The sequence below is a fragment of the Gymnogyps californianus genome, chromosome 7, assembly GCF_018139145.2.
Source record: "Gymnogyps californianus isolate 813 chromosome 7, ASM1813914v2, whole genome shotgun sequence".
NCBI classification, from domain to species: Eukaryota; Metazoa; Chordata; class Aves; order Accipitriformes; family Cathartidae; genus Gymnogyps; species Gymnogyps californianus.
Window position 1 is genome coordinate 39,414,918 of NC_059477.1, and position 25,167 is coordinate 39,440,084.

The 25,167-nt window shown below is 39.1% G+C and overlaps 1 protein-coding gene across 1 annotated transcript in view; it reads left to right on the forward strand.

Annotated features, from left to right (window-relative positions):
• The window catches only part of ARHGAP15 (Rho GTPase activating protein 15), a 312,415-nt gene that overhangs the window by 42,544 nt on the left and 244,704 nt on the right, over nt 1-25,167 (forward strand). The window contains exon 5 of the mRNA XM_050899944.1: nt 2,063-2,152. Within this exon, the coding sequence (XP_050755901.1) occupies nt 2,063-2,152 (90 nt within the window). The remainder of the gene's footprint in view (nt 1-2,062; nt 2,153-25,167) is intronic.

The following is a 25,167-nucleotide window of genomic DNA, read 5'->3' on the forward strand; positions in this document are numbered from 1 at the left end:
CAGTTTTCCTGGGGAAAATATTCTGTAGCCCGCTATCCTTCCCTATCAAGAAACTATTTCTTGTTTCTTTGTCTACGTTTTAATCTCTTCTTTTCATCTCATTATGTGTTTCCAAAATTTCTTGACTCTTTCTGTTAGTGGAATAAAGCTGCCTTTCTTTGTTAAAGTATTTTCAGACTCAAACTATCCTTTCGGGTTACTTTTTTTTCAAAGAAAGCAAGGTGACCCACTTTGACAAGGCTGTGTTTTGTGTTCATGATGGGTTAGGGCTGCCCGCTCTGTGAGGTGCAGACCTGGTCATTGCATGGAGTCCTGGGGAGGACACTTCCCTGGGGTATCTCCGGGCCAAGGACAGGGATCTAGTCAAAGGAGGCACCATAGCCCTATTTATAAAAGTATCGTACTGGAATACTGAAAATTCTTCCCCCCCCTCTTTGAATATTTGTTTGTACCAATAGGTTAGTGTTTGTCTGCGTTTTTTTCAACTTCGTCACTTTTGCCATGCAAATATTAATTGATTAAATTTCACAACATCTTTGTAAAATCAAGTATCAATACTACAGTTTTGATCTGTTATTAAATATTCAGAAAGATTAAACTCTTGTCAGAGACCAGTCAGGAAGTCTGAGGCAGAGTTGGGGAAAAAAAATCCAAAACCCTGTTCTTCCAGTGGTTTAGCCACAAAAAGATCCTTCTGTTTTGAACAGCATATTTCTGCTATTAAAAAAAATAATAATAAAAAAAATAAAAGAAGGAACAAAGACACACAGGACTGTCAGTTTTAGAGGAGCTGAACCATGGTGGTTTTATGGTTTGGCAAATGGAGAAGAACATAATTACAACTCCAGTACTGAAAACTGCCAGAGACTCTGGCTGCAAATTTCTTGACCAGGATATCTTACTCTGCTTCTTTTAACCTAAATAGGTCCTTTTCTAGACATCTCAAAAGCACCCTGGAGAACACACATTTTTTTTATCCCTTAATAACAACATCAGAGAAATTCAGTGAGCAATCTTTTGCAAGCTGATAATGTGGTTGACGCTGGACTGGCCACTGTTAACTTCTATTAAGTCTGTTTTCTTTGTCACCAATGCCATTTTTAAAGGTAAAATGGCTTAAGAACAACAGAGTAAAAAAGATGCATCAAGCTGATTAATTACATTATGTGGCTATTACTCCATATCTTACCCAAAAGGGACTTATTAGTGCTTTATACTGTTAACAGTAGGATTTTTATTGTTGTCTGGGATGTGCAGTAACCTAATCTACAAAGGCTACTCTAAACTACGTGGGCTTTGCCAGAACTGCTGCACAGGCAGAGGCCCTGGAGAAAGAGCTTAGATGGCAAATGAGGATTATTGTGCTTTACACCAACTCCCAGCAACATAAATGATACAGGCAAACAAATCTGCTCTTTGAATTATTTGCATCCATACGGAGGAGCTGGGGAGGCAGAGCTGTGTCACTCCGGGATGCACGGACTGACATTGCGAAGTAGCAAACTGTGTGGAGCTACCCTAGTGTTGAGCTCTTTCTGGGTGTCACACATGCTCTCGAAGCCTTTTTTTTTAGGAGCTAGAAATGATAATTCGTTAGGAGAAAGGAGATAGCTTGTCTTACAGATACGATGTATATTCTTGTCTAACTTCTGTCCTTTCCAGCTGCATCAGTTTAAGTTTGCACTTGGAAAACCCACAAAACTTTACCTTTAAACCCAAGAGCTTTTCAAGAGGTTTTGCAAAGTAAGCTTTTAAAATACCTGGTCAATGTGTATGCATTTGTGTTCTGATCTATTGTATGTCATATTAGACTGTTTTTTAAACCATCTAATTATTTTTAAAATTATGTATCTAGTATAAGAACCTTATTTCTGAGTTAAGATGCCTCAGGAGTGGTTATTTAATAATAGCCAGGAATAATGAACTCTTTTCAGTAATACCAGCAGCTGTGCTACAGTAATCTGTCACTTGAACGTGATCTATTCTTATTTTACCTGATAACTGTCCCCATCTGTGAAAAGTCAGGCCATATTCATGGTTGATCTTTTTTTTTTTTTTCCAGAAACCGGGATATAAACCTGAGTGTGTGGATTTGTGTGGTGCTCGCATTGAGTGGACCTCAGAGAAATCCAGCAGAAAGAATGTCTTTCAGGTAAGAGGCAACGCATTCATTTCATTCCTCATTTGAGTCCAAACTCTGTTAAGTTAAGAGGTAGGTTTTATTTCCTTGGTTTTAATAACTAGAGACTGATTTAATACAGCGTTTTTCTTACCAATACAGGAGTGTAACATTTTATCCAGCATCAGTTTACTATTTTTCCAAGAGAAGGATTTCTGATGACTGAGTCTCCTAAACACTTGAGAACCTGTTGATTTATTGATTAATGCTCTATATTCAATTTGTTTTTAAAACTTAGTAGGTAATTGCTTTGGGTTCAGGCCTAGAATCTTGACCTAAAGGACTTCCATAAACACAACTTCTTCAAACTGCTTATTCAAGCATTGCTCCAACACAGTGCGGTTACTCTGTTTATTTTTATTGCTGTTCAGGGTCCTCAGACGGTGATGACCCAGGTTCATTTCTAGAAGGGGAGGGGAGGATTTTAAAAGCTTGCCTCTGTCAGGACCAGCATAGAAGGACATGTATTTCTCATAGGACTATTCTTCATTGATGGAAAATAATATTATTTAATTACTTCATCTAAATCCCATTGAATTGAAAGGGAGGATCAAGGCCCAAGAAGATGAAAGGACGAGAAAAGCGTTACTGCAAGGTTAACGTTCCAGGATCTAGGGGCTAAAATAGTTTATTGCAACATCTTTAGGTTTTGGATATAATCCAGCTCCCATGAATATCAGTAGAAAGGAGGGTTTTTTTATTTCACTAAAAGTTGCATCAAGCCACATCAAAGTATTATTCTCTATGAACTGAGTTGTTTCCCAGAGTTCTAACATTAAGAATTTTTAACAATACAAACAATAAAGGGAGGAGAGATGCAGAAGGGAACACGGCAGGGTCAAGATACTGTCAGTTACCAGATAGTCCTTTGGCATGATCACCAATGAAACATGCTGGAGGAGCCAACTCTGCCTGGGTCTGGGGTTTAAGAAAAAAACCCGCCACACACAAAAACCCCCTAAGGGACTGTACATGGCCTCTTGAAAAGAAACCTCTTTGGGTCAACTGGGTGTTACAGAGAATTTTTCAAGGTTTAAAATGCATGCAATATTAAGAAATATTCCTCTTCATCAAGACAGTGAGGCTTATGCTTTTATGCCCCCCACATCCTTCAGGTTGTCTTGAGACAACACTTGGAGCTTTGTCATTTCCTAGGTATTTTTAGAACAAATATTTTCGTTTTGCTGTCAATCTTCAGCTTTTTCACTTGGAATGTGATTAAGTATAACCTTAGCCTTCACGCCTGCAACCCCCTGAGCACACTGACAGGTCTTCTGAGCTTCTAGGGTTTATTTCTCATTTTGCAGTAAGCAAAATTTCTGTTTGGAAATGTATATTGGAGTGGTGATTCATTGCAGCTAATACATTTCCAATGTAAAGACAAATGAAGCTCTGTTATTGATTTACCAAACTGGTTGTACAAAGACTTTGCAATGCATTTTCTTCTCACTTCTGTTAGTGTGAGGTGTAACTCCACTGAATCAGAATAATGTGAGAAAGGAAACTCATGCACTACTGTTTGAACCCATTAAAACGTGTCTTCATCAAGCCAATAAGTGAGTGGGAGAGACATTAAGAAGTAAAAGCATGGGAGGAAGGACATATGTTAAGACACATTTTGAAAAGGGATGGAGCATTGTTTAGACAGAGAGCTACAAGATGATTATGCCAGATGGTAAGAGCGAAAGAGGAGAAGGCTTTGGCATCAGTAGTGGTGACATTTTGGGAAAGGAAAGGACTGAACGAGACTGGTGCTACATGAGCAGATAGAGTGGGAAGGGGACTAGAGAGAGAGCGAAGATTTATGAGATAGTCTGGAGGGAATCCAAGGCGAGTTCGAAAGCAGAGAGGTCAGTTTGTACCTGGATACTGACTATTTCAGGAAACACTTCTGATGATCTACTTATCCCTAGCGGGTGGGAATAAGATTGATAATATATGTCTACTTATTCATAGATCTGTTCAAATGAAAAGAATATGGGTGATTTTTTTTTTTTTTTGCAACCTAAATATAGATGCATTGCATTGCTATTTGGTTAAATACATTAGCTGCCTAACTCTGAAATGATCAGAAATAAGTATGATTATATCTTCAAAGTGTGGCAACAAAGCATAGTTGGTGGGTTTTTGTTTCATTACTTTCTGAATAATAAAACATTCTTTTCTGATTCACAGAGCAATGGTTGCTTTCTGCCAATGTGTTGTACTAGGAGTAGATGCAGAATTTTGAGTTTGATTTAGCCTGGGTGCTCAATTTGAGTTCATGAATTATAGATTAGAAATAGAAAATGACTATTGAGATTTTGGTTTGAAGAAAAAGAAGGAAACCTTGAATTTAAAATCTAAGCATATGACAGTTAATGGATGGTAACAAGAAGATGGAGTATAGGAGTATCATAAAGAAAACTAATTGGAAACATGATCGATGCAGGGGAAAAAAAAAGGAAACTGCAAGTAGATGATATTCAGGCAGGAAGATTTGGATTTCTGGTCTTGATCATGAGGTTTTCAGCAGTGTTACTCCACTCATTTTAATTGAGCTACTCTCTGTTTAACAGGATAAGTCTGATCTGTCTCTCACGCTATCCAATTTGTGCATGCAATCTATTTCTGTTCTTGATGAACATATTCCGTCTTTTTTTTTTTCAAGTTTTCCTTCATAGTAACTGAAAATATGCACATCTTATAAAATATAACCTTCTGATTTTCCTTCATTTATTTTATTGACGATATAGCTAGCACCAAGGAAAAGAACTGGTTAGAAACGGCTTCACATGATGTGGGGAAACGTAGCAGTTTGCAGTGAGATACCGTGCTGTTTGTTCTTGCTGGCTGAATGACGCGATACACTAGGTCTTCATCAGAGGAGTGGTGAATAAAAGAAGATTTATGTTCAAATCACATGCTTTAAATATTTCTGCTAAGTGCTAGTTTGGTCTTTGGTGTTTAGCCTGAAATTTAAAGCACTGAGGATTAAAAGGATTACAACATAATCTTAAATAATCCTAAGTGTCATTTACAGAGAGATGGTTGTAATAACTAAATAAAACCATGTTAAGGGATGGCAGTGTTGTCAGTCAGCAGCTGGAACAGAAACAGCGCCTATGTCACTCTGTCATTCTCCTCTTTCCTTTATTTGGCTTAGTTTGATATTGAGTAGGTGCATTTTGATGTGGGTTATCAAAAAAGAAAATAATATGATGGGCTGTTTTTCAGTCAGTACTAATACGGCTGCTGAGGCACCAGTAACTCAGTTAGTTTACAGATTTTCTCAATATTCAATGTTTTCTGCTTCTAGTAAACTTTTCAACTGGAGTTTATTCTTTCCCCTGCTTTACTCATCCTCTACTCTAAATCAAGCAGCCCTTTTAATTTCAAAGTCAGCCCAGACATCGTGGAAGACATGCTCTTGTCCTCTGGCTTCATAATTCTGGAGCTTCATTAGCACAAAATCTTGTGGCTGTAGACTATTTCCTTGAAGAGGTTTTGGAAGATTTCTCTCAGATGATTCAAAAAATAAAAGGAAAAATAGGAGAGAGGTGAAGAGTGCAAAAAAAGGTCACGAGCAGCATACTTCTGAATCAGTGAAGCTGCTTTGTTCTCTTAATAGCACTATTCATTTAACTAACAGACATTTTTTAGTTTCTTTAGTAATATTTTTTCCCTGTTTACCAAGTTCATTTTTTAGGAAGGTTTCATATGAAGAATTTCTGGAGTTCAGTGCCCTGGCTTTTGCCATGGATCTGGTGTGATACTGGTTTTTGTTTCAATACGCGGCAGCTGTAAGGGGTTACTCATTCATATGCAGTTAAGAATTGTAAGAGTATTTTACAAATAGAGAAATCTGTGTAAGATATACAGTATTTCAACAGTGAGACAGCTGAAAGTACAACTGTACCTATGTGTAATATGAAAGAATTTCTCTTGCAGCTGTTTCATATATAATAACATTTATGGTGCTGATCTCGGGTAACTCCCTTGTCCTTGAAGCTATCCAGCTTTGTCCAAGAGCATAATCTGAATGATAAGCTATTTTGTTCTACATACTGTAGGATCAGTATAGTATCTGGATGCCTCCCAGGAATGTTTTAAGTCACTGCTTTTTGCCATGGGAGGGATCACTTTCTTTTCCGTGATCTCTCTAGAGGAAGCACTGAGAGTGCAACGTAGAGGGGCTTGAGTTGGGGTTGGTATTTGGATTTCTTTGTAGGTTTTTAAAAGTAAACGCTGTATAGAGGAGGCAAATCTAAAAAAGCCACCTTGCACTCAGATGGATGTGAAGCTCCTGGTGGTCCTTATCAGCAGTTGGAGCATGTTCCCCATCCCGAACCTGCCCCGGAGAAAGTGCTGTTCCCTGAGCCTGAGAGTGCTCTTGCCTGCAGCTCCTATGAGGCATGCCGTAACCTTTGCTGGCTTTGAATTAGATATACATTAGATAGACCTGTTGTGATTTTAAAACATCTGTACAGCATTTTGTCCACTTCTGGAGGTTACTGCTGTGATTGTGGTATCATTTCTGTTGCAGGGACCTGAATATATTATCGCCTAATTAAAAGACTAAGCCACATCACACAGTTATTAGATGGTTTCAGCAAAAGATTCTTTAAATAATAAACTTATAATTAGTTTTAAAAAAGCACAAGAAATGGTCTTAATCATCATCTTAGAGATGTTCAAGTGTATATTTTTGCATAAGTAGTACTCTGTTTGTATTGGTGTAAGTGGGAGATCTTGAACACAACAACAGGGAATGCTCTCTGCACTGTGTTTCTATTTCTCTCTTCTAACTGTCTTGTTACTGACCTTACCAGCAAAGCCCCTGCCAAAATATTCAGTAAAACCTGACCCATGGATGCAGAAAATCTTCTGACCTCTCCATATATCAGCTATTTTCTTCTGTAACCTAAATACAACAAGACCTGTGAATGCATCTTTTTTTCTTGAATTTAGTTGTCTTTATTCTTAATTTTTTTCCTTTTGAAAGCCACATAATACTTACTATATTTGACAGAAATGCATACAAAAGGCAGAGTCAGAGCTGTGGATGGTGGACACTTTAAGTATACAGCATTTATATTGATTTCAGGATTCTGGGACCTGACTTTTATTCTACTTTTATGATAGTGTAGCTCTGTGGACATTTTTGGAATCAATTCTGATTTACATCTGCTGAAAAATAGGCTCTTTATTAATTGCCCTATTATATTTTCATTTCTTTTAAATCAGAAGCTACAAATGAAACTATGCTTTCTTTAATTCATTTTCTTACTTGAGTCCCCAAATTTTCTGAGGTGTCAAGCAGTTCAGATCATGACCTTTGTTTTTGGAATCTGCTGTTACAGTAGTGCTCTTAGCGTGCAAAACCAGGCAGGATCTTATGCAAGTAATGGCAGTAGAGCTGTGTTTTCACTGCATATCTGTATGCCAAATTCTTACTGTTGACTAAAAAAGAAAAGTAAGAGAGAGAGTACATAGTGTAAGAAGAAAAATATCCTTAATTGTGGGGAAAGTTTTGCAGAAAATAGAAAATTGCACACAATATGCATTCTAAACATTATACAATTGAGAAGTCACTTTACCTTCTAAAGACTTTAACACGACATTTTAAGGCAATAAAGAGGAGAGACATTTAGAGATGCTTGGCAATTTTTTCTTTTTATTATTTTATTTTTTTTGTGTATGAAAAGGGCAGATGTAATCGTAATCACGTCACCTGTGTTGACAGTAGCTGCTCCTGAGACCCAAGGAGGTGTTCCTGGTTATTAAAGAGCACAATAGGTAGAAGCACTGGTTGAAAAAGATCCTCATCTAATCCAGAATAAGCAAGAGCCTGGTAACTGGGGCACTCGTATAAGCTATAAGATATGCTGTTTCAGCCTTGTTTCAGAAGCGCTAGGTGAGCAATGGTCAGGCTTTAACCATGCTGGGTGAATGAGCATGTTTGCCTTCTCTCACCAGTGTTTTGTGCTTAGATTTGATGTTACATTAGCCCAAAGAGTATATTGAGAGTGAAAAGAAGTTCAGGTTGCTTTGTAAACATGGACACAAAAATGCTTGAAGTGACTCATGCTTTAAAGAATACCAGGTAATAAAGCGGGTTTCCCCCCCAAAAATATGATGGAGGGACACATTTCATTACTCCTGTGATATAAGCAGTGACAGCAAAGCTTTACACCTAACGACAGGAACATACAAGCTGTAAGGCCTTGGATTTCATACATGTAAGACCAGTGACACCTTAAAGAATATGAGAAAACTTTTTTATAATATGTACCAAAATGTTTGTACTTTGTTTCAAACTATGTACAGTTTGAAAATAGACAAGGTGTCAGCAGGAGGACACTTGACTTTGACAACAGTGTGCATTTAAAGGGTTTGGGAAAGTGAGTCTTCAAACTCTATAATAGAATTTCAAGGAACCTCTCTATATATTCAACCTCTGTAATAGAGTTTCAGGTGTTTCAAGGAACAGCAACTTTATTCACAAAACTGACAAGCTGAGCAGTTAAGGTAGAGCTGCTACAAAGTTATAGCTAATATATTTCTCTCAATTTCTGTGGTTCCTGTGTCTGCTTTGGGGTAACACAAAACCCTCAGTGGTATCAGCAAAGGCCTCGTCTAGTTTGTAACTACAAAATCAGGACAGTAGTTTATTTTTTTCGTTTAAAAAAAATTAAAATCCTAGTCACCGTTTTACGGATAAAGTGAAAAAGTTATTACTTCTTACAAATAGTGAAGTCCACTCCTGATAGGCAACATTTTGTCGTACCTGGCTACTTGAAGGAAGATTTAAAATTCTCAGCAAAACCTTGTTTGATTTGTAGCTAAATATCATCTTAGCTAGACAGTTCCTTTTTTCCAATTATTGTCCTGTGAAAAATTTCATGAAAATTTCACTGTGTTGGAAAAAAATCACTTGAGAATTATAACTTCAACAACTCATGGAGGTCTTGAAAAGTCTTGAAAATGCTTGAAAGTCCGGATGAAGAAAGACCTGCTATGGGCATGGTGCCGTGGTGATGCTGCCTGCACCACCTCTGCTGTGGTACTCACCGCAGGCCATGCAATATCAGGGCACACCAGAGCTTGGGCTCTCACGAAAACCCAGAGAACTCCAAAATCAAATTGAAAAGCGAGCCTAAGTTTTCTGTGAAGATCAGGCTCATTTAAAAAAACCCACAACCCCTATTCTCCCAATCTGACATTATGTGTACATAGATGTCTGTCTGCTAAAAATGATTATTATAATAGCTCACTGCACTTTTTTAAGAGCCCATCTTCTGATGGATGTAAGCGCTGATATGTGAGTGACTGTGATAGGTATGAGTGTCTGTGTATGCTCATACACATGTGCTTCTTAAGAAATTATATGAATCATTTAGCTTTTGACAGCTACGCTGCAGCTTTCAGAAGTGCAGATGTTATTTGTCCATCAGAAAAGAAAATATTTATTTCAAGCCACAGGCATTTTCTGCGTTGCAAAAAATAAAACATAACAGCAGTTAATGCTTAATGTGCTTGCGAAATAATTTTGTCAGGGACAGAAGCACAGCTGAGCATAAGGGCCTGGACAAATACGTGAGTGCACAAGAACCACCTTGTGCCTTGGATAATGCCGAACCTTACGAAAAAGCAATCCGAGCAGCTTACCCATAAGCAAAGCGTGACAGCAGAGCTGCTGCTTACTTTTCCGTTGCTTTTCGGCTGAATTCACGGAGGGTTGTGTTGGTTGGGGGGTTTTTTGTTTTGTTTTGGGTTTTTTTTTGGGGTTTTGGGTGGTTTTTTTTTTTTTTTTTTTACAGCCGAAGAAGCGAGTCGCGTTTTGCGGCTCGCATGCGAAATGGCAGTGGGCTGCAGCCTCTTGCTGCATTATTCATAAACATATTGCTGCCATCTCGTGGGCAGCGCACGAGCCGGCGCGGGCAGCGTTGCGGGCAGCGTTGCGGGCAGCAAACGAGGCCGGGGCTGGCCAGTGCCACCAGGGCTCTGCCTTTCCCCGGGGACGACCAGCTCGGCAGAGGACAGTGGTGCAGGTCACCGGGCACCCATCATCACGACGGGGAGCAGTTTTTAAGCACCTTTCTGCAAAAATCGGTGGCTGGCCAAACTGTTCTTACCATTAACATTTATTTTAGCTGGTTGCTAAATGAAGTAATGTCTGCTTTTAGGAAGGAATAGTGCAGCTGTAAACCTGTATTCTCTAAATTATGCATACGGTAGTAGTTTTATGTTTTAAAATGGTGATTATCTTCTGATCAGCAGGGCTGATAGGGAAGGGGTAGATAGTTTTGTAAGGATGGGGTGGTTCAAGATAAAGCATGTAATGAGAATTATTGTTACAGATATCCCATTTGGTGAACTTGATAAAACCCTCTGATGTGAGGCCTTCGGTGCTGTGTTTTGTGTACTCATAACACGGGGAAAATGGTATTTTCATAGTCCTGGCAATTAACAACTGAAAGGGAGTGTAAAAGGAGGCTGGCTTTCCTGATTCTTTAGTACTTTAAGGTTTTGTGATTCTCCTGAGTGAAAACAGCTAAATTAATTTAGAAGCCTTATGATTTTTGCAGCCGCCTTAATGTAAGTTATTATTAAAAAAAAAAATTGTCTTGATATGTGCCTAAACATTGCACACGTTCCCTTATTTTATCAAACTCTTGAAAAAACAAAGAGAAAAATGAATCCTAAATGAACTCACTCAGAGATAATCAAATCTGACTTGTTTACATGTTTGGTGCTGGTATTTCTGTGTTCAGCCACTACATTTTTTAAAATCTTGGCGAAGTCACTTTACTCCATTTTTGTGTTTCTCTTTAACGAGTGAGGCAGATATTTCAAGTTGGCTGGGCACGGCGAGCCTTGGCTGTCCTCTCTCTGAAAGGCAGCACCTCGCATTTGTGTGCAAAGGGATGCCAGACGATGTGGTAGGGGATTCACATTTTTTGTGTAGGAGTGATTTCTGCCGCTGCCATTCTTTGGGGAGAGGACGGGTTTCGGATGTTTCAAGGCTGGACAATGGCAAGGCAATTTGAATGCAAGGGGAGAAATGCAAATAGTGGCCTGCCCTTTCTTTTCGATAATATACCTCTCAGGTTTTCAGCAGAGCAGTCATTCTGAAACTGTGATTCATGGACCGCTGATGGGATGGGGAGACTTTTTGAAATGGTAATACAGGCGTAGTCAGCCTGAGAAGACATTTAAGGTAGTTCCCAGGTGGTACAAGTGACAGGAAAATCCAGAAGGACATTTTCCACAAGGGACCCTGGCTTTTCAAACCTCCTCCTCAAGTTTATTGATTTTGAGGATGCACCTCGAATTGATCCCATTTATAGAGTATTTTTATATGGACGATGAGAGTTGTTAAAAACTTGAGTTTGAGTTTAGGGGCTGGATTGCTTGAATTCTGGTGTGGTGGGTTTTTTTAATTTTAGTTTGGTTTTTTTTCATTTTTCCTTTCATTACCTTTTCTCTGATTTGGGGTGAATAAATTCCTAGGAATTTCACATAATTACATTTGCAATTGCATCTGTAAAACAAGGTGATCCAAGAAGCTTAGCAAATATTTTCTTTGGCAAACAAAGTTGCAAAGAGATGTGGTTTGCTTACCATTTAATTTAAAAATAGACGATCTAACTTAAATTATCATCAGATGATTTTAACACTTAAAATCCACAGCACTTCAGTCAGCCTCCCTTTGTTTTGTTTTTCTGATCATAGTCATGATCGTTACAAATACATTATTGTTTATACATTATTGTTTAAAATTTTAATATACTTGAAACCTAGAATGTGTTTGTCTGCCCCCCTCCAAGTCAGAGTTTACAGGTAAACTTTTACAGATTGAGCTTTAGACTACTTTTCCAGGATGGAAAGTGTGCATTTGTGTAAGTGAATATTTGTATGAGAGTGCATGTTAATTTATGAAAATGGGAGCCTAGTACTAAGATTCTCTTAAGTAACAGAATTATTATTATTTTCTATTATTTGTACATAGTCATCACTAGGTGGAGGCATACTTTACATATTCTATTGAACATGTAATCTGTTATGGACTGAGATGAATTGCACTGATACTACATAGTTAAGTGAATGATATGCTTTTTAACCTGAACTGTCGAAGTAACCTGTTACCACCAAATGCCCAGCTCTCAGACAGACTAAGCAGACTTGTGCTTCGACCACTACTACTGCTGAAAAACAATGAAAATCGAATGTTTTTTAATCACGGGCTGTACAGAGATCTCGAATTAATTCAGAAACATTGTTCGTGTGTGGTAAAGTTAAAAGGAGACACAAAGCAAGAGACTGAAATAACAAATACCTGTCCATTTCAATACCCCATCCTGCAGTACTTAAATCAACGTATGATGGATCGACTGTTGTTTTTACTTCTCTTTTTAGTTATGGTAGCAAAGTCCATTCACAGCCCATCCATATTTTCTCACGATACAGGGCTACCTGCTATAAATTGTACAAGTTAGATTTTGACTGAGGGTAAGAAGACCTACCTCCATTGATGCTAATACACTGACTTCACCCAAACTCTCCTGATTTACACCAGGGGTAGATCTTATGCATTTGTGCAGGTTTATATAGCACCATGCTTATGTTTCTCTCTTGTGTTTACGAGCTGTTAGGGCAGAGTCTGTGCGAGGTGTTCCTCGGCTAACACAGCCCAAGCCACGTGTTTGAGAGGCCACAAAAGGAAACTCTTGGCTGTGAATGTGGGAGTCAGAGACAAGAAGTGCCTCTTTCTCCATACTTTGAATACTGTGTTATGACTCTTTGCAGCTTATAACATCCACTGGCTTTTACTGTAGGAGAAAGAAGGGTCATGGTGCACAGATTATAAAGAAAAAAATACACTTTATTCAGAAAATAATCCCTATCTTTTTGAGTAAGACACAGATTCTCTTCTAAACATGCTGAGAAAAGTGGGGGAAATACATTTTTACGTCCCTGTCATTGTAATATATTTTAGAGAATAGAGTCAGGATTGTTGAGAGGGGTTTCCTGAACTTTGTAGCTTCTTAGCCCCAAACTGGCATTGTGGACATTGCTGTGGCCTTGAGCTTTGTCACCTGCCTTGGGATGCTCAGCCCCTGCTGGGGCTGGGCTCTGCCATCCCTCGGGGCAGACTCAGCCGGTTACACCCTGGAGCAAGTGCCTCTCTCACCCCTTCCATAGACAAGGGTGTAAAAACACTGTAATGGAGCTGAAATAAGCCCCTCTTTCTTTTTCTCCCTGTATATTATCTTTTTTTTTTTTTTTTTTTACAATTTGGATTTGGAATCACACTTTTAATAATTATATTCACAATCTAAAATTAAATAAACATTTTGTTTAGTGCTCACAAATTGCCAACCAGCGCTCAAGAAAGGATGTCCAGCAATTTATCAGCCTGTAGAAAATAATTATAGCAATATTTTGAAATGCATTGGTTATAGTTTTGTTTTGATTTATAGAATGTAAATAATCAGTTTTGATTCTTCTGTTTCAAATGGCTTTTTTGGAACTAAGGCTTTTGAATAAGAGTCCCTCAAACCAAGCTGTTACTCCTGGGAAACTCTGTAGTGGTATGTTACTGGCATTTGAAAAATGCACACCTTCTGAGAAAAAACAGGAAAATTCTGTCAGACAGACTGATGGGAATTCCCAAGTTTGGAAATGCAAGTTCTGTTGGAAAACAATGGCAGCGCGATTCAACTAAGGCTGCAGTTGGAGTGAAAAGGAACATGTTTTCACCATTGCATACATTTTTCTTTCTTTTTTTTTTTTTTTCATTGTCATTCTGGAAACAAATATTCTACATGATCAGTTAAAAAGTGCAAAGTAAGGAATAAGAGAGAGTAATGTGAGTTGGAACATAACATAGGCTTTACCCGTGTAGAAAAGTGTGAAGAAATATGGTAAAATTGAATGTAAACAAAGAAATGGAGAAAATAACTGTGGGAGTGAAGAACTGTGTACAGGGAGTAGGAAGAATGTAATGCAATAGTAGAAGATCAAAGGAAGGGAAGCCAATTTTTTCAAATATTCGGTAATAACTTAGATGTAGCAAGGTAAAGGATCTGAACAAAGGGTCAGAATATTGTAAATGGGAAAGGAGAAAATATATATAGCGAGGAGTGTACAATTTTTTTTTTTTTTTTTTTAAGGATCAATTATTATCTCCATCTCCTGGTATTTCAGGACTCTTTTATAATTACTAGTATTATTTTCGCTCCCTCTCCTGCACACACGCTCTGTCTCGCTCCCCCTTCCAGGCAACACTTCTCCACTTGTGCAGATTTGAGGGGGTAGGAGGATCTCAGGGGTTCTTTGCAAGATGCTCGTTTCCCACCGCAGAGTGTGGCATTGCCAGGACTCTTCAGGGGACTCTCTGCCAGCTATCCTTAAAAGCTTGCAGGGGAGTGGGAGAAGATTTGCATACTGCCCAAGCAGGGCCAGATTTGAACACCCCTCTCTGCTGAATAGTGCATTACTGAGCGAATAATGACACCAAAATCATTGCAGCTTCTGTAGAGTAGGTGCTGTGCTATGTCAAGCTATTAGGGTCTGTTCCTTATTTCTTTCCTCCCCCCCCACCTCCTAAGATGCTCCTTTTTTTATTCAAACAGAGATTTCTTTTCACCTGCTTTTTTCCCTCTAATTTTACCTTCCTCTGCTCCTGTTTTTGTTTGTTTTTTTTTCCTTTAACCTCTATTTTACATTTTTGTATTTTAATAATATATTTTAAGTCATTTTTCTCCTGTTCTCAATGTGATGACAGTATATCCTGATGGAAAGATAATAATGCCCAAGGAGGTTTTCTTTTATGAATTCTGCTGGTGTTACTTTCACATGCACAAATATATCATCTTGATTTCTAGCTCTGGGTCATTTCATTGCTCTTGTATGTCTTGCTACGAGATGTTTCCTGTAATTAAAAGATTAGGTTAAATAGATTATTTGTGCTACCCTGTCTACATAAATGTTCTGTTTCTCTGCCTCTAGATACTGGCTTTTGTGTTTTAAGGCAATGTTGTGGTACATGAAGTTGCATCATGTCTCCTTTGTCTTTAAGCTGCTGACTTATTGGTAAGAGAAGCGATCAAACGAGACATTTACTGCCATAGCCTCGTAGGGTCAGTGAATTAACAGGTGCCAATAAGTTCTAAAGGAGCGTTTTAATCGTTTCTAAAGTATTTAATTAATGGACTTTTTTAGAGGAGTGGTGACTGAACAGACATAAGGCTGATAAATATTTAATGTTTGTATCTAGGGAACTTTTTCTCCCTTTCATGTAATTTGAGGTGTTTGCTAATGGAAAAAAAAAAAAACCTAAATTGTTGTGTAGCATGCAATCAATGATAAGCTGCTATTAGATTGTCCAGGGTTTGGATACCTATCAGGAATTTATCTATATGTGCTGTGATATTCTGCATTTATAGTTGGTCTTGTCTAGAGAGCATTTTTGAGTCAGGTTTCTCTGACACATCTAGGATATCTATGTTAATACGTATGGGCTATACCAAGTAGCCTTTATGAACCCAACTACTTGAATATTAAGTGTGTGCGTGGCTGTTTTCTTGGGCTGTCATGGTTTCAGTAACTACGACTTGTTGGGTGGTACTTACTAGAAAAGAGACTCCAGGTCCCAAAGCGTTTGTTGATCAACGTGATAGTCACAAGACTTCCTTTAAAATGTGATACCACTAGTGTCATAACTATGCTTAAAACTTTTTTTTTTTTTTACTTGATTCTTACCATAGTCTGGTTTTCTTCACTTTAGAGGAACATTTCCCTTCCTGTTACTTTCCTAAATTCTCACTCCTTACTCTTTATTTAAAAAAAAAAAACAACCAAACCAATTGTGTCTGAGCTACATTTGTTGTTGTATAATTCCTCTTGCTATTGAATTTTCTTTGTTCTGTTTCCTTGAAAACTAATAATTTTTTTTTTTTTCCCCACTTAATATCACTACCTTAAGGAATGATGTTTGTGATACAGCTTGTGTAGCCCCATTGATTAAAGACTGTTTCCTTGCTTCTCCCTTGGCACAACCATTGCAGTGAATGGGCATAGCTTTTGAAATGGCGGCAGGGTGGAGTTAAGCAGGCAGAGGGCATAGCTGGAGTTCAGGGTGAGACATCACTGATTTGTATGGCTTAGTCAATCTGTACGGTCAACTGCGTGTTTCCCTCCATTCCTGCTGCTTCCTCGTAGCTGTGGCTAAATGAGCGATCTCTGTCCTGACTGTCCTCGAACGCCAAAGCGTGAAGCTATCTCCAGCCAGCGGCTGGGTTCCCCGGTCGGAAGAGCTCTCCCTTAGGTCTCACGACTGGAGCAGGGCTGGCTGTCCCACGGCACTGCCCGTCTGTTAAGTCACAATCTATGATGTGCCATTGCAAGTTCAGAAATGCAGAAAGAGTTGAAAAAATTGATTCTATTTGTTGTTGCAGTTCAATAGACCTTTGATCCGAAATGCTTGAGTACGCCAGGCTGTTCCAGCAGAGCCACCTTTTACCGTCGTTAGTATAGTAATAGCCCTGTTATCGGGTTGTAAGAATTAATTTTGTTATATTAGGAGGGAGAAGTTGTAGTATTGCAGGACAAGGAAACACAGTATTGACCAGCCAGCGCTCTCACTGGCGACAGCGTGTGTGAGCAGCTCAATTCTGCTGTTTTGAGGCGTCACTTCTAATTAAAATGGCATGCTATCAGAATAACAAAAATGTGTTTACATAGCGTCCAGGCCTCTTGGCTACACACAAAATATAACTAAGAACTTTGCGATTATGGTGACGACATTGGTTTACGAATCCCTGAGCTAATAATGGCAAAACATAGAGGGGAAAGATTGCAGTGTGTGGCTCCCCACCTGAGCAGGGAACAGAAAGCTTCTAAAGAAGTGGCTGATCCTGAGGGCTTTAAAAAATCAGCAACTTCTGGAGGTATCTCTTATGTTACTTAGAGATTTGAACACACAGAGATCTATGGAAATGATGTGACACAGGGGGTAAAATTTTTACCACCAAAAAGACTGAATCGTTCAGAGGTATAGCTGATATATACTATATACTACAGTATATAGTATAGTATATTCCATAGTGCACTTTTCTCTTTCTCTCACTTTAACTCTGTCTTACTTCTACTTGCTTTTTTCTTCCCTCTCTGTATCTTTATTAATTCCCTTACTATTTGCAATCCTTTTATGAGGAGTATGTGATGTGTCCATTTATTATCTCCGAAGATGGTTAGTGCTGGGTTTGAAGTCATCCACATTTTCTTTCCAGCTCTGTAGCATGTAGAGAAGAATGTGCTTATAATCAGTCAAGGTAAAATAATTGGAAATAGGAATAATAATATAGCAATGGCCAATGTGTTCATCAACTCGGCTGCAATGGTTTTGGTTTTCCGCTTAGCTCAGTGAATGCGTACATGGCGTGTGGAGGAAAGCAGTCATTTTTGTGAATTTGATGTACGCAAAACTGGTAATGCAGTTATTGTAAATGTAGATTATATCTGCCGATGTAATTAAAAATACACATCTGCCTCTTTGAAAATGCAGTTCAGTTGTTGGATTTTTGTTTTTAGTCTTTTAGAGACAACTGTGCCAATCTGAGCAAGTCGTACAGTAACTTCGTTTGGACAAACTGTCACTTTGTTACTTTTTGTTCATAAATGCAGTTAACAAGTTCTTTTGTACTTCTTTGAGTGTTAATTGATGTAAACAAAGTCTGCATTTTATCTAATCCCACTGAAGCTTGTTAAAATTAGAGATGTGCCAAATTATTCCAAAGCAGGTTGTAAAGTAAGTGAACCATTAGATCCACTGGCTCACAAATGGCATAGACAATGTGTGCTCTGTTTGCTTCTTTTTCAGGGACTGTTTATGTCAGAACTTTCAAATCACAGTTTTTTGCATCTTTAATATTGTGTTTAGTTAATCGGTATGGCAGAAGTATAGTACAAGCAGCAGGGCTGAGCGTGACTAAAGCTATTTCTAGAAAAGTCCACATATACACTCCTAACTGAGCATACCTAGCAGTCAGCTCTGTTAATTTCTATATCCAGCATTTTGTTTTCACAGAGATGTCCATTTGTTAGCATTTTCTCTTTGCAGGAACTGTGATTTGCAAAGTTCGTTATTACCCAGGTTCCAATGTGTTATTTTAGTGATGGTAATCTAATATACAAGGCACCGTGCTAGCCTCAGCTAAATCTCTAGGGCACAGAGTGAGCACTAAAGTATCGTTTCCATGAAAAAGTTAATGGAATTGATACAACTGCATGCAAGTGATGGTCCTTCTCTCCTAGCCTGGTAACTAACTCCCACACCGTAAACTATTCTCAAAATCTTGTTCCTTAGGGCTTCTGTCATTCTGCTCTTCCATGTCTTTGTATGCTCCTTTGGCTTGTCTTTTGGAAAATGATTCTCTTCCATCTCCTGCCTCCTCTCCAGACTCCAAGACCTTTGATCCTGTGCTGGTACAGGACAATCCCATTTACCAGCACAGTTGAGCTACTGTGTCTGCACTATAAACACAAAAGTCTACACTCCTGCTCCAGTCCTCATCCCCTTCCTGACTTGAATACCAGGTGGGTTCTCTGAAGTCTTCTCATACTTAACTGTGAAGACAAGCTCAACATGCCTACTATAGAGCCTGGAGAAGAGCTCTGCACTCAAATCCAGACATGTGCTGATGGTCTTTTACTAAAGCTCACTTTACCTGATTTCCATATGAACAGCACTGTAGCCAGGACAGTAACGGGGTCAGTATGGGTATCGAAATCAAGTATTATCAGGTATTAGTCAATCAAGTACTCATCAAGTACTAGCCTGAGTTAACACTTTAGTAGCTGGTCTGTGCTGTGTGCTGTACTGCCAGTGCTACTCTTCTCGAAGTCCTTTAAAGCTTAGTGTGGTGTGCCCTTATACTTCCATTGTAGGCTCCTAGGGACAGAGGTGATGAATTTGTTCCATGTGTACGTAGTGCGTGACACTATAAGGTACATGATTGGGCGTTCATGTTAGTACAAATTATAAAAACTTAATAAGATAACAAGAAATCATCTCTCTGTCCTATTTTCAGGTTTTGTTTAAAGTTGTAAAAGGTGACCAGGGATGAATATCCTATAATTGCACATTTTACAGCATCTCATAGCAATTACGGTTAACCAGAAGTTTGATGCTTCAACGTTAACTCGGGCAAAGATATTGTGTCTATGCGATAGGAACATACACTGCTGCCCTCAAGATGAAAGGAAGCAAATCTAGAGAGAAGATGGCTAGTGCTGAGGATTTTCCTGGACCTTGGGAACTGGCTAGCTAGATCCACTGAGGAGCTGAGGTGTACCTAATTAGGAATCAGATTCATGAATACCCGTATGGACCTAGCTAGCAGTGACCTTGTTTCAGCTTAATCCGTAGGGCTTTTTTCCAAGCAAAAGTGTCTTATGGACAATTCTTTTATCAGGTAAAGCTGAGGTAATCTGGTGATGCATGTTAGACAAGAGAGATCTGAATGATCAGTATATATAGATGTTTCTCTATCTTATCTTTCATAATTCTCTGGTTTTTTTTCTAGCTGCCAGCACCGTAGTATCTAATCTTTCTAGCAAACAGGTGGCTCTTGCAGCATGCTTTACAATCAGTCAGACTTTGGCTCAGTCTAATTTGCTTAATCATATTAATTAATTACTTTTGTAAATGTCAGAAAAGTTCAGCACACATTTTACTTTTTAAAAAGATTTTTGAAGATCTTTCTAGTAAATATGTAACTTTGAAATATCTGCAGTATTTTTACTGAAATTGCAAAGCATAGTTACTCAGATTATTCATTACAGGCAAAGTATTCAACTTCCTCAGTCTTCTTTCACTTAGCAAATTGACTTATATTTCTATGAATTTATTTCCTATTTTGTAACATTTTAATTAGATGTTGCCAACCAATTTCAGCCTATGATCTATTGGGCTAGTCACCTAATTTATTTGGTAGTCGCAGTGTGGCATTCTTGCATTCAACATACCCTCTGATTGGAGAACAAAATATTTTTAATGGTAGGTAAACGCTATAGACTAGAAATGATTGGGTTTTGCACAAATGCCTTTCATTTCTGTATGCTAAGACGTGTTTGCTGAAGAGTGTTTTTCAAGCATTGGAACCCCCAAAAGTCAATTTTAGAGTAGGAAATGAAAAAGGTCACATACCTGCTAAAGGTGGAACTCATATAGGTGGTGTGAGCAATCTGTCTTGACCAGTGCTATTTGTTAACCAAAATGGTGACACTGTATTCTTGATTTAAGTCATGATATTAATGAGAGGCTGAGAACAGTCACAGTACAAAGGTTGCTAGTTTTGTGCAGTACTGTTTTTCTGCTTTTTTGTTGTATATGTTTGGATCATATGTGGTTGTTTAGTAAGGCTCAAGAGAGAGGTCAAAGCATAGATGATGCTTTGAGTGACAGTTCTGAAAATAAGAATGTTGAGACTATACAGAAGTCTACAGTCACTGAATTGTAGCAAGCCTAGGTGAAATGAAGGAAAACAAATGTTCCTACCTCAAGAAGCCTTGGGGGAATCACTTGAAATAAAGCCTAATTGACTAACAAATCTACAAATGGTGCTTTTCCTTACATTTGACCATGTTGCACACTTATCATAATTTCTTTGTGCTAACATATTTTCTGACTAATGGCATCTGAAGCGTGCAGTCTCCACTGCCAGTCTGGATGTAGATGACGTGCTCCAGATGTGCATTGTAAGATCAGTGTCCTGCAGCAATAAGTCCTTCTGTTCCCATCTGTAACAATATTTAACTTTGAGCAGGACAGTGATCGTTACTAAGAATTTCTCTTTTCTTCGGTCTGTATGAAAACCTGAGACTTTTAGATTAACAATAAGTGAACATGAGAAGCTTAAAAAAGCCCATACATTCTGCCACATGGTATCTTCAGGTTAGTCATCAGCTCTCCTCTTAACTCAAGATCAAGCCAACAACAAGAAGCAACTGCATCTGTATGTATGTGGCTGTACACGTGTATGTATGTAAGTACACTCTTCTGACTAATGACATCTCCAGGCTGCAGGTGCTGATGCCAGGAGAGCATTGACCAGGCAGAGGTGGCTTTTTCTCATTTCTTGGTGGTTTGCTCACTGTAGTAGCTAGCTCAGGTGGCAGAGGCAGTATCTATACAGGTATATATGCGGGTCTTTACAAAGAAGCGGTCTATGAATGGAGGCCTGGAATTGATGGAAAATTTTCTAGATGGAAGTCCTGTTGCCTAAACCTGGTGATTCATTGAGCCAGTATGTTTTAAAGGAACACAATTTTTCTGCAACACTTTTGTAGAGAAATGCTCTTCTGGTTCAGCCTAGAGTATGTGCTCAACACCAGGGATACAGTCCATAGCAGCAAGTTGCAGCCAGTATATAGCCCATACATCTTTATCACCATCAGGTTTATTCCTGCACCATGGATGCTGCCAGCTTAGAAGCAGTCTTAAAATGTAATCCTTTGAGGATTTCATTGTTAAATGTATGCTTGTGCTGCTGTACTATTAATACCGTTCAAGCTACTAGTTTGGATAGTATCTTCTAATTTCCCAACTATGCATGGAAGTAGCAGGCATTATATAGAGAAAAAGCAGCTGAACATGAGCATAAGGGTTTGTTTTAATTGTCTAGGAATGTGACTCTAATTCTGAGAGATAGCTCTGTGTGGTATTTTTACAGCGAAACAAAATGAAGGTTACACCAGAACTTGGCCTTGTTTACTTTAAAGTTCACTAAATCTCACCAGTCCTTCAGTGAGTGTGGGGTAAATTTAAGCAGAAGAAGGCAGATTTTGTGTGGATCTGGACCAATTGATGTTTTTTGGCAGAAACAATAGAAAACATATTACACTGTGTTTTTACGTTTGTTTCCTCACACTGTGTGGTTTTGTCTGGTTTCTCTGCAAGCAAGGTTCAAGCTGGCAAGCCACACAGTTTCCTTTTGATTTCTTTGTTGCTCATTTATTGGAATTTGAGATTGGAAGCAGATACAGTGGATGCAAACCCAAGCAAGCCAAAATGTTTTCAGTCTGCCTGTGCAGCCCTGCCTGAAAGCTCAAGTCATTGAATTTTATACAGCAGTGATATTAAGCTAATTCTTCCAACTCTTCTGGAATGTATATTTCCATTAGGATGGATGTATTCACATAAACTAGTTATTTTAATATTCTTCTGAACTGGAATGCAATTACTCACTCAAATCAGCCTTTCAAAATATTGACTAAAGGGGTTATGACATTCTGATCCTTCACAAGGGTATGGTCAAAAATTCGAAGTTTGTCAAGATTCAAGATCTAAGCACATGAAATGGAGTATAAACACAGGTTATGTATACTCCATCTGCATCAATAATATTTAAAAAACTTAATCAGTATAATATTACTTGACAGAAAAGCACAAGATAAACTAATATTTTCAGTTCAATTGCATAAAGGCAGTTTAAAAATAGGACTTACCATTTGATCATGCATTATTTTCCTGATGAAAGAACACGTGGAAAGGGTAAGAAATGATAATCCAACATAAAATATACAAATGTACAAATCTTATCCAAATGCTCTAGACAAGCCTATATGGCAACCAGTAAAACATACTCTGCTGCTCACTAGCACACTTTTCAGGATCAGATCTTAAATTTTTTTTTAATGTTTAAATATATTTGACATCTACATATGGGTCTAGGCAAAGCACTGGGGCACCAGTGCCTTCACATCTGAAGCTGTTGTTTAGCATCTGGCTCCCACCTGCCCACTTAGCATAATTACTAAGCATCAAACACTGTTTTGCTCATCTCCAGATTTCAAAGCCTCAAAGGATAGTCCTTGTGCTCCTCTAAGAGCCTGCCATGTTCATCATTGGGGCTGTCTGACCTGGGATTTTCTTGCAAACCTTCTCCTAAACCCCTGCGTGTCTGCCCCACTTCCCGTGCAGTGCAGGAGGGCGAGGGAGAGCTCCAAGACCAAACGGCTCTCCCCATGTGCACATAGCACAGTACGAAGCTCAGGGGAGTTTTTTCCTGTTGTATTTTCATTAAGAGGGAAAAAAGGACCCTCTTCATAGATAAGAGGACCAGAGTGCTTTATCTGGTGTCTGTCCCACTTCATGTACTTACCCCACTTTCTTATCTGGGTGACTTGTTGTGAACGAAGATGCTGAGCCTTTCCTTCTGTTGGAATAAGATACTAAGATCTCCATCCTTCTAGACTGAGAGAGGACTTTTGTAGTCTTCAACCCTGAGCTTGTGAGATTTGTTAGGGAGCTGCCTGGGACAGTCAAGCTTATCTATCTCCACCTCCAGTTTGTTGCGGCGTGGAGCCGCTCTCACTTGGAGCTTCCACTGTATTTTCGCCAAGTGCAATGGCATTGTCCTTCCTCGGCTTCACAGGAACTGAGGAACACTCCTAGATATATACAGGCGGTCAGACAAAAAAGAACAGTTTCATACGTATGACCATTCCTCTTCGAAGTGTATTTACGCACATCGCAGCCCTTCTCAGCACGGTATTTCTGAGCTTGAGCTAGCAATGCTCTTTCCCGGATGGCATGAAAGCCGTGCAGCGGTGGGCATGCTTGGGCATACCTACTGGCTGCTTGAGAATTAAAAACAATCTGACTTTCAGAAATAAGACCCAGACTGTGAATATATGCATAGTAAACATGTCTCAGAGAGCAAAAGCTGCAGGTAAATAATCTTTTTTGTGTTCTTTGTAGATCAACTGGAGATACATATAGGCTTTGTTTTGGAGGTGTTACTCTTTCTTATTTTGGTTGCTTTCCTTTAACTCATGGTGATTTAGAGACATTCTATAGGTGTTGTTTTGTAATGAAAAATGTGTAATCCTCAAAAAAACTTAAAATTTTTAGGAAAGTTTGCTTTTCTACTTAATTTTCCAGTATAGGTTAATGTGTCAGGCATATGACAAATATCAACAGTATTTTCAGAGCAAAAATACTTTAGATAAAGGGCAGAAACAAAGAAAATACAAGTCGGGTACATTAGGATATGAGTGAGTTAAGAATCTTTGATAGCGGTTACTCTGCTAGTCCAAATAATGACTAATTACCATGGCAATCCTTATGTTCTGTGCCATACGGACCCCACCATTCCTACTTAAAAACACTAATGGCAAATATACATTGCAAACAGATGCCATGTGCACATATCATTTGAAAAGGCTTTTAGGAAAACAAGATTGCTGGTCTTTGGATAGAAGCAGAGCAGTTGCACTGCAGGATGGCAGAGCACCAGTGATTCCTGTCCCACAAGAGAGTCCCCATCTGTGCCACCACTGCAAGAGGATCGGGGCTGGAGTGGGAGAGAAAAGCCTGGCTCAGGTTTGAACACAAATCACCCTGTCCAGGTACAGCAGCATACCCTGGTCTTAAAATATTAAGCACAACTTGGTCTTAAAATATGAAGACTGAACAGGCTGAGCTGCTCCCGATTAGCTTCCAGCTGGTGGTGGTCCCAGCTGCTAGGGAATAGCCTTGAAACCCAGACTGCTAGATAGTTTGGGGGTCCCTATCTGAGGGACTGTCTGGAGGAATGATGTTTTAGACCTTTCCGCCCCCAGAAATGAATTTTCCTCTGCCTGTTTCGACCTAACTTCTGCTCAGCACAGCTTGCTTGTTGCTGGCTAGACCATGGGAGGCCCTGCCAGCTCAGGTCACCTTATGGTAGCTCTGAAATAAAAAATGAAAATTACAGATTTGTAATCCAGGGGCTGGTGCAGCTGCACTGTGAATGGGGAGAAGGAGGGGAGGACCATGTGTCGACACAACTGCTACCCTGGTACAGCCCTGGGGTGCGTGGGTGCTCCGTGGAGCAGGGCTCCTGGGTGGGCTGCAACCGCCCCAGTAATCCCACACCTGTGTAATCACAGCAGAGGCTCAGTGTAAAACTTTGACTTCAATAATGAATCAGTTTAGGAGGGAAAATAGGCCTGCA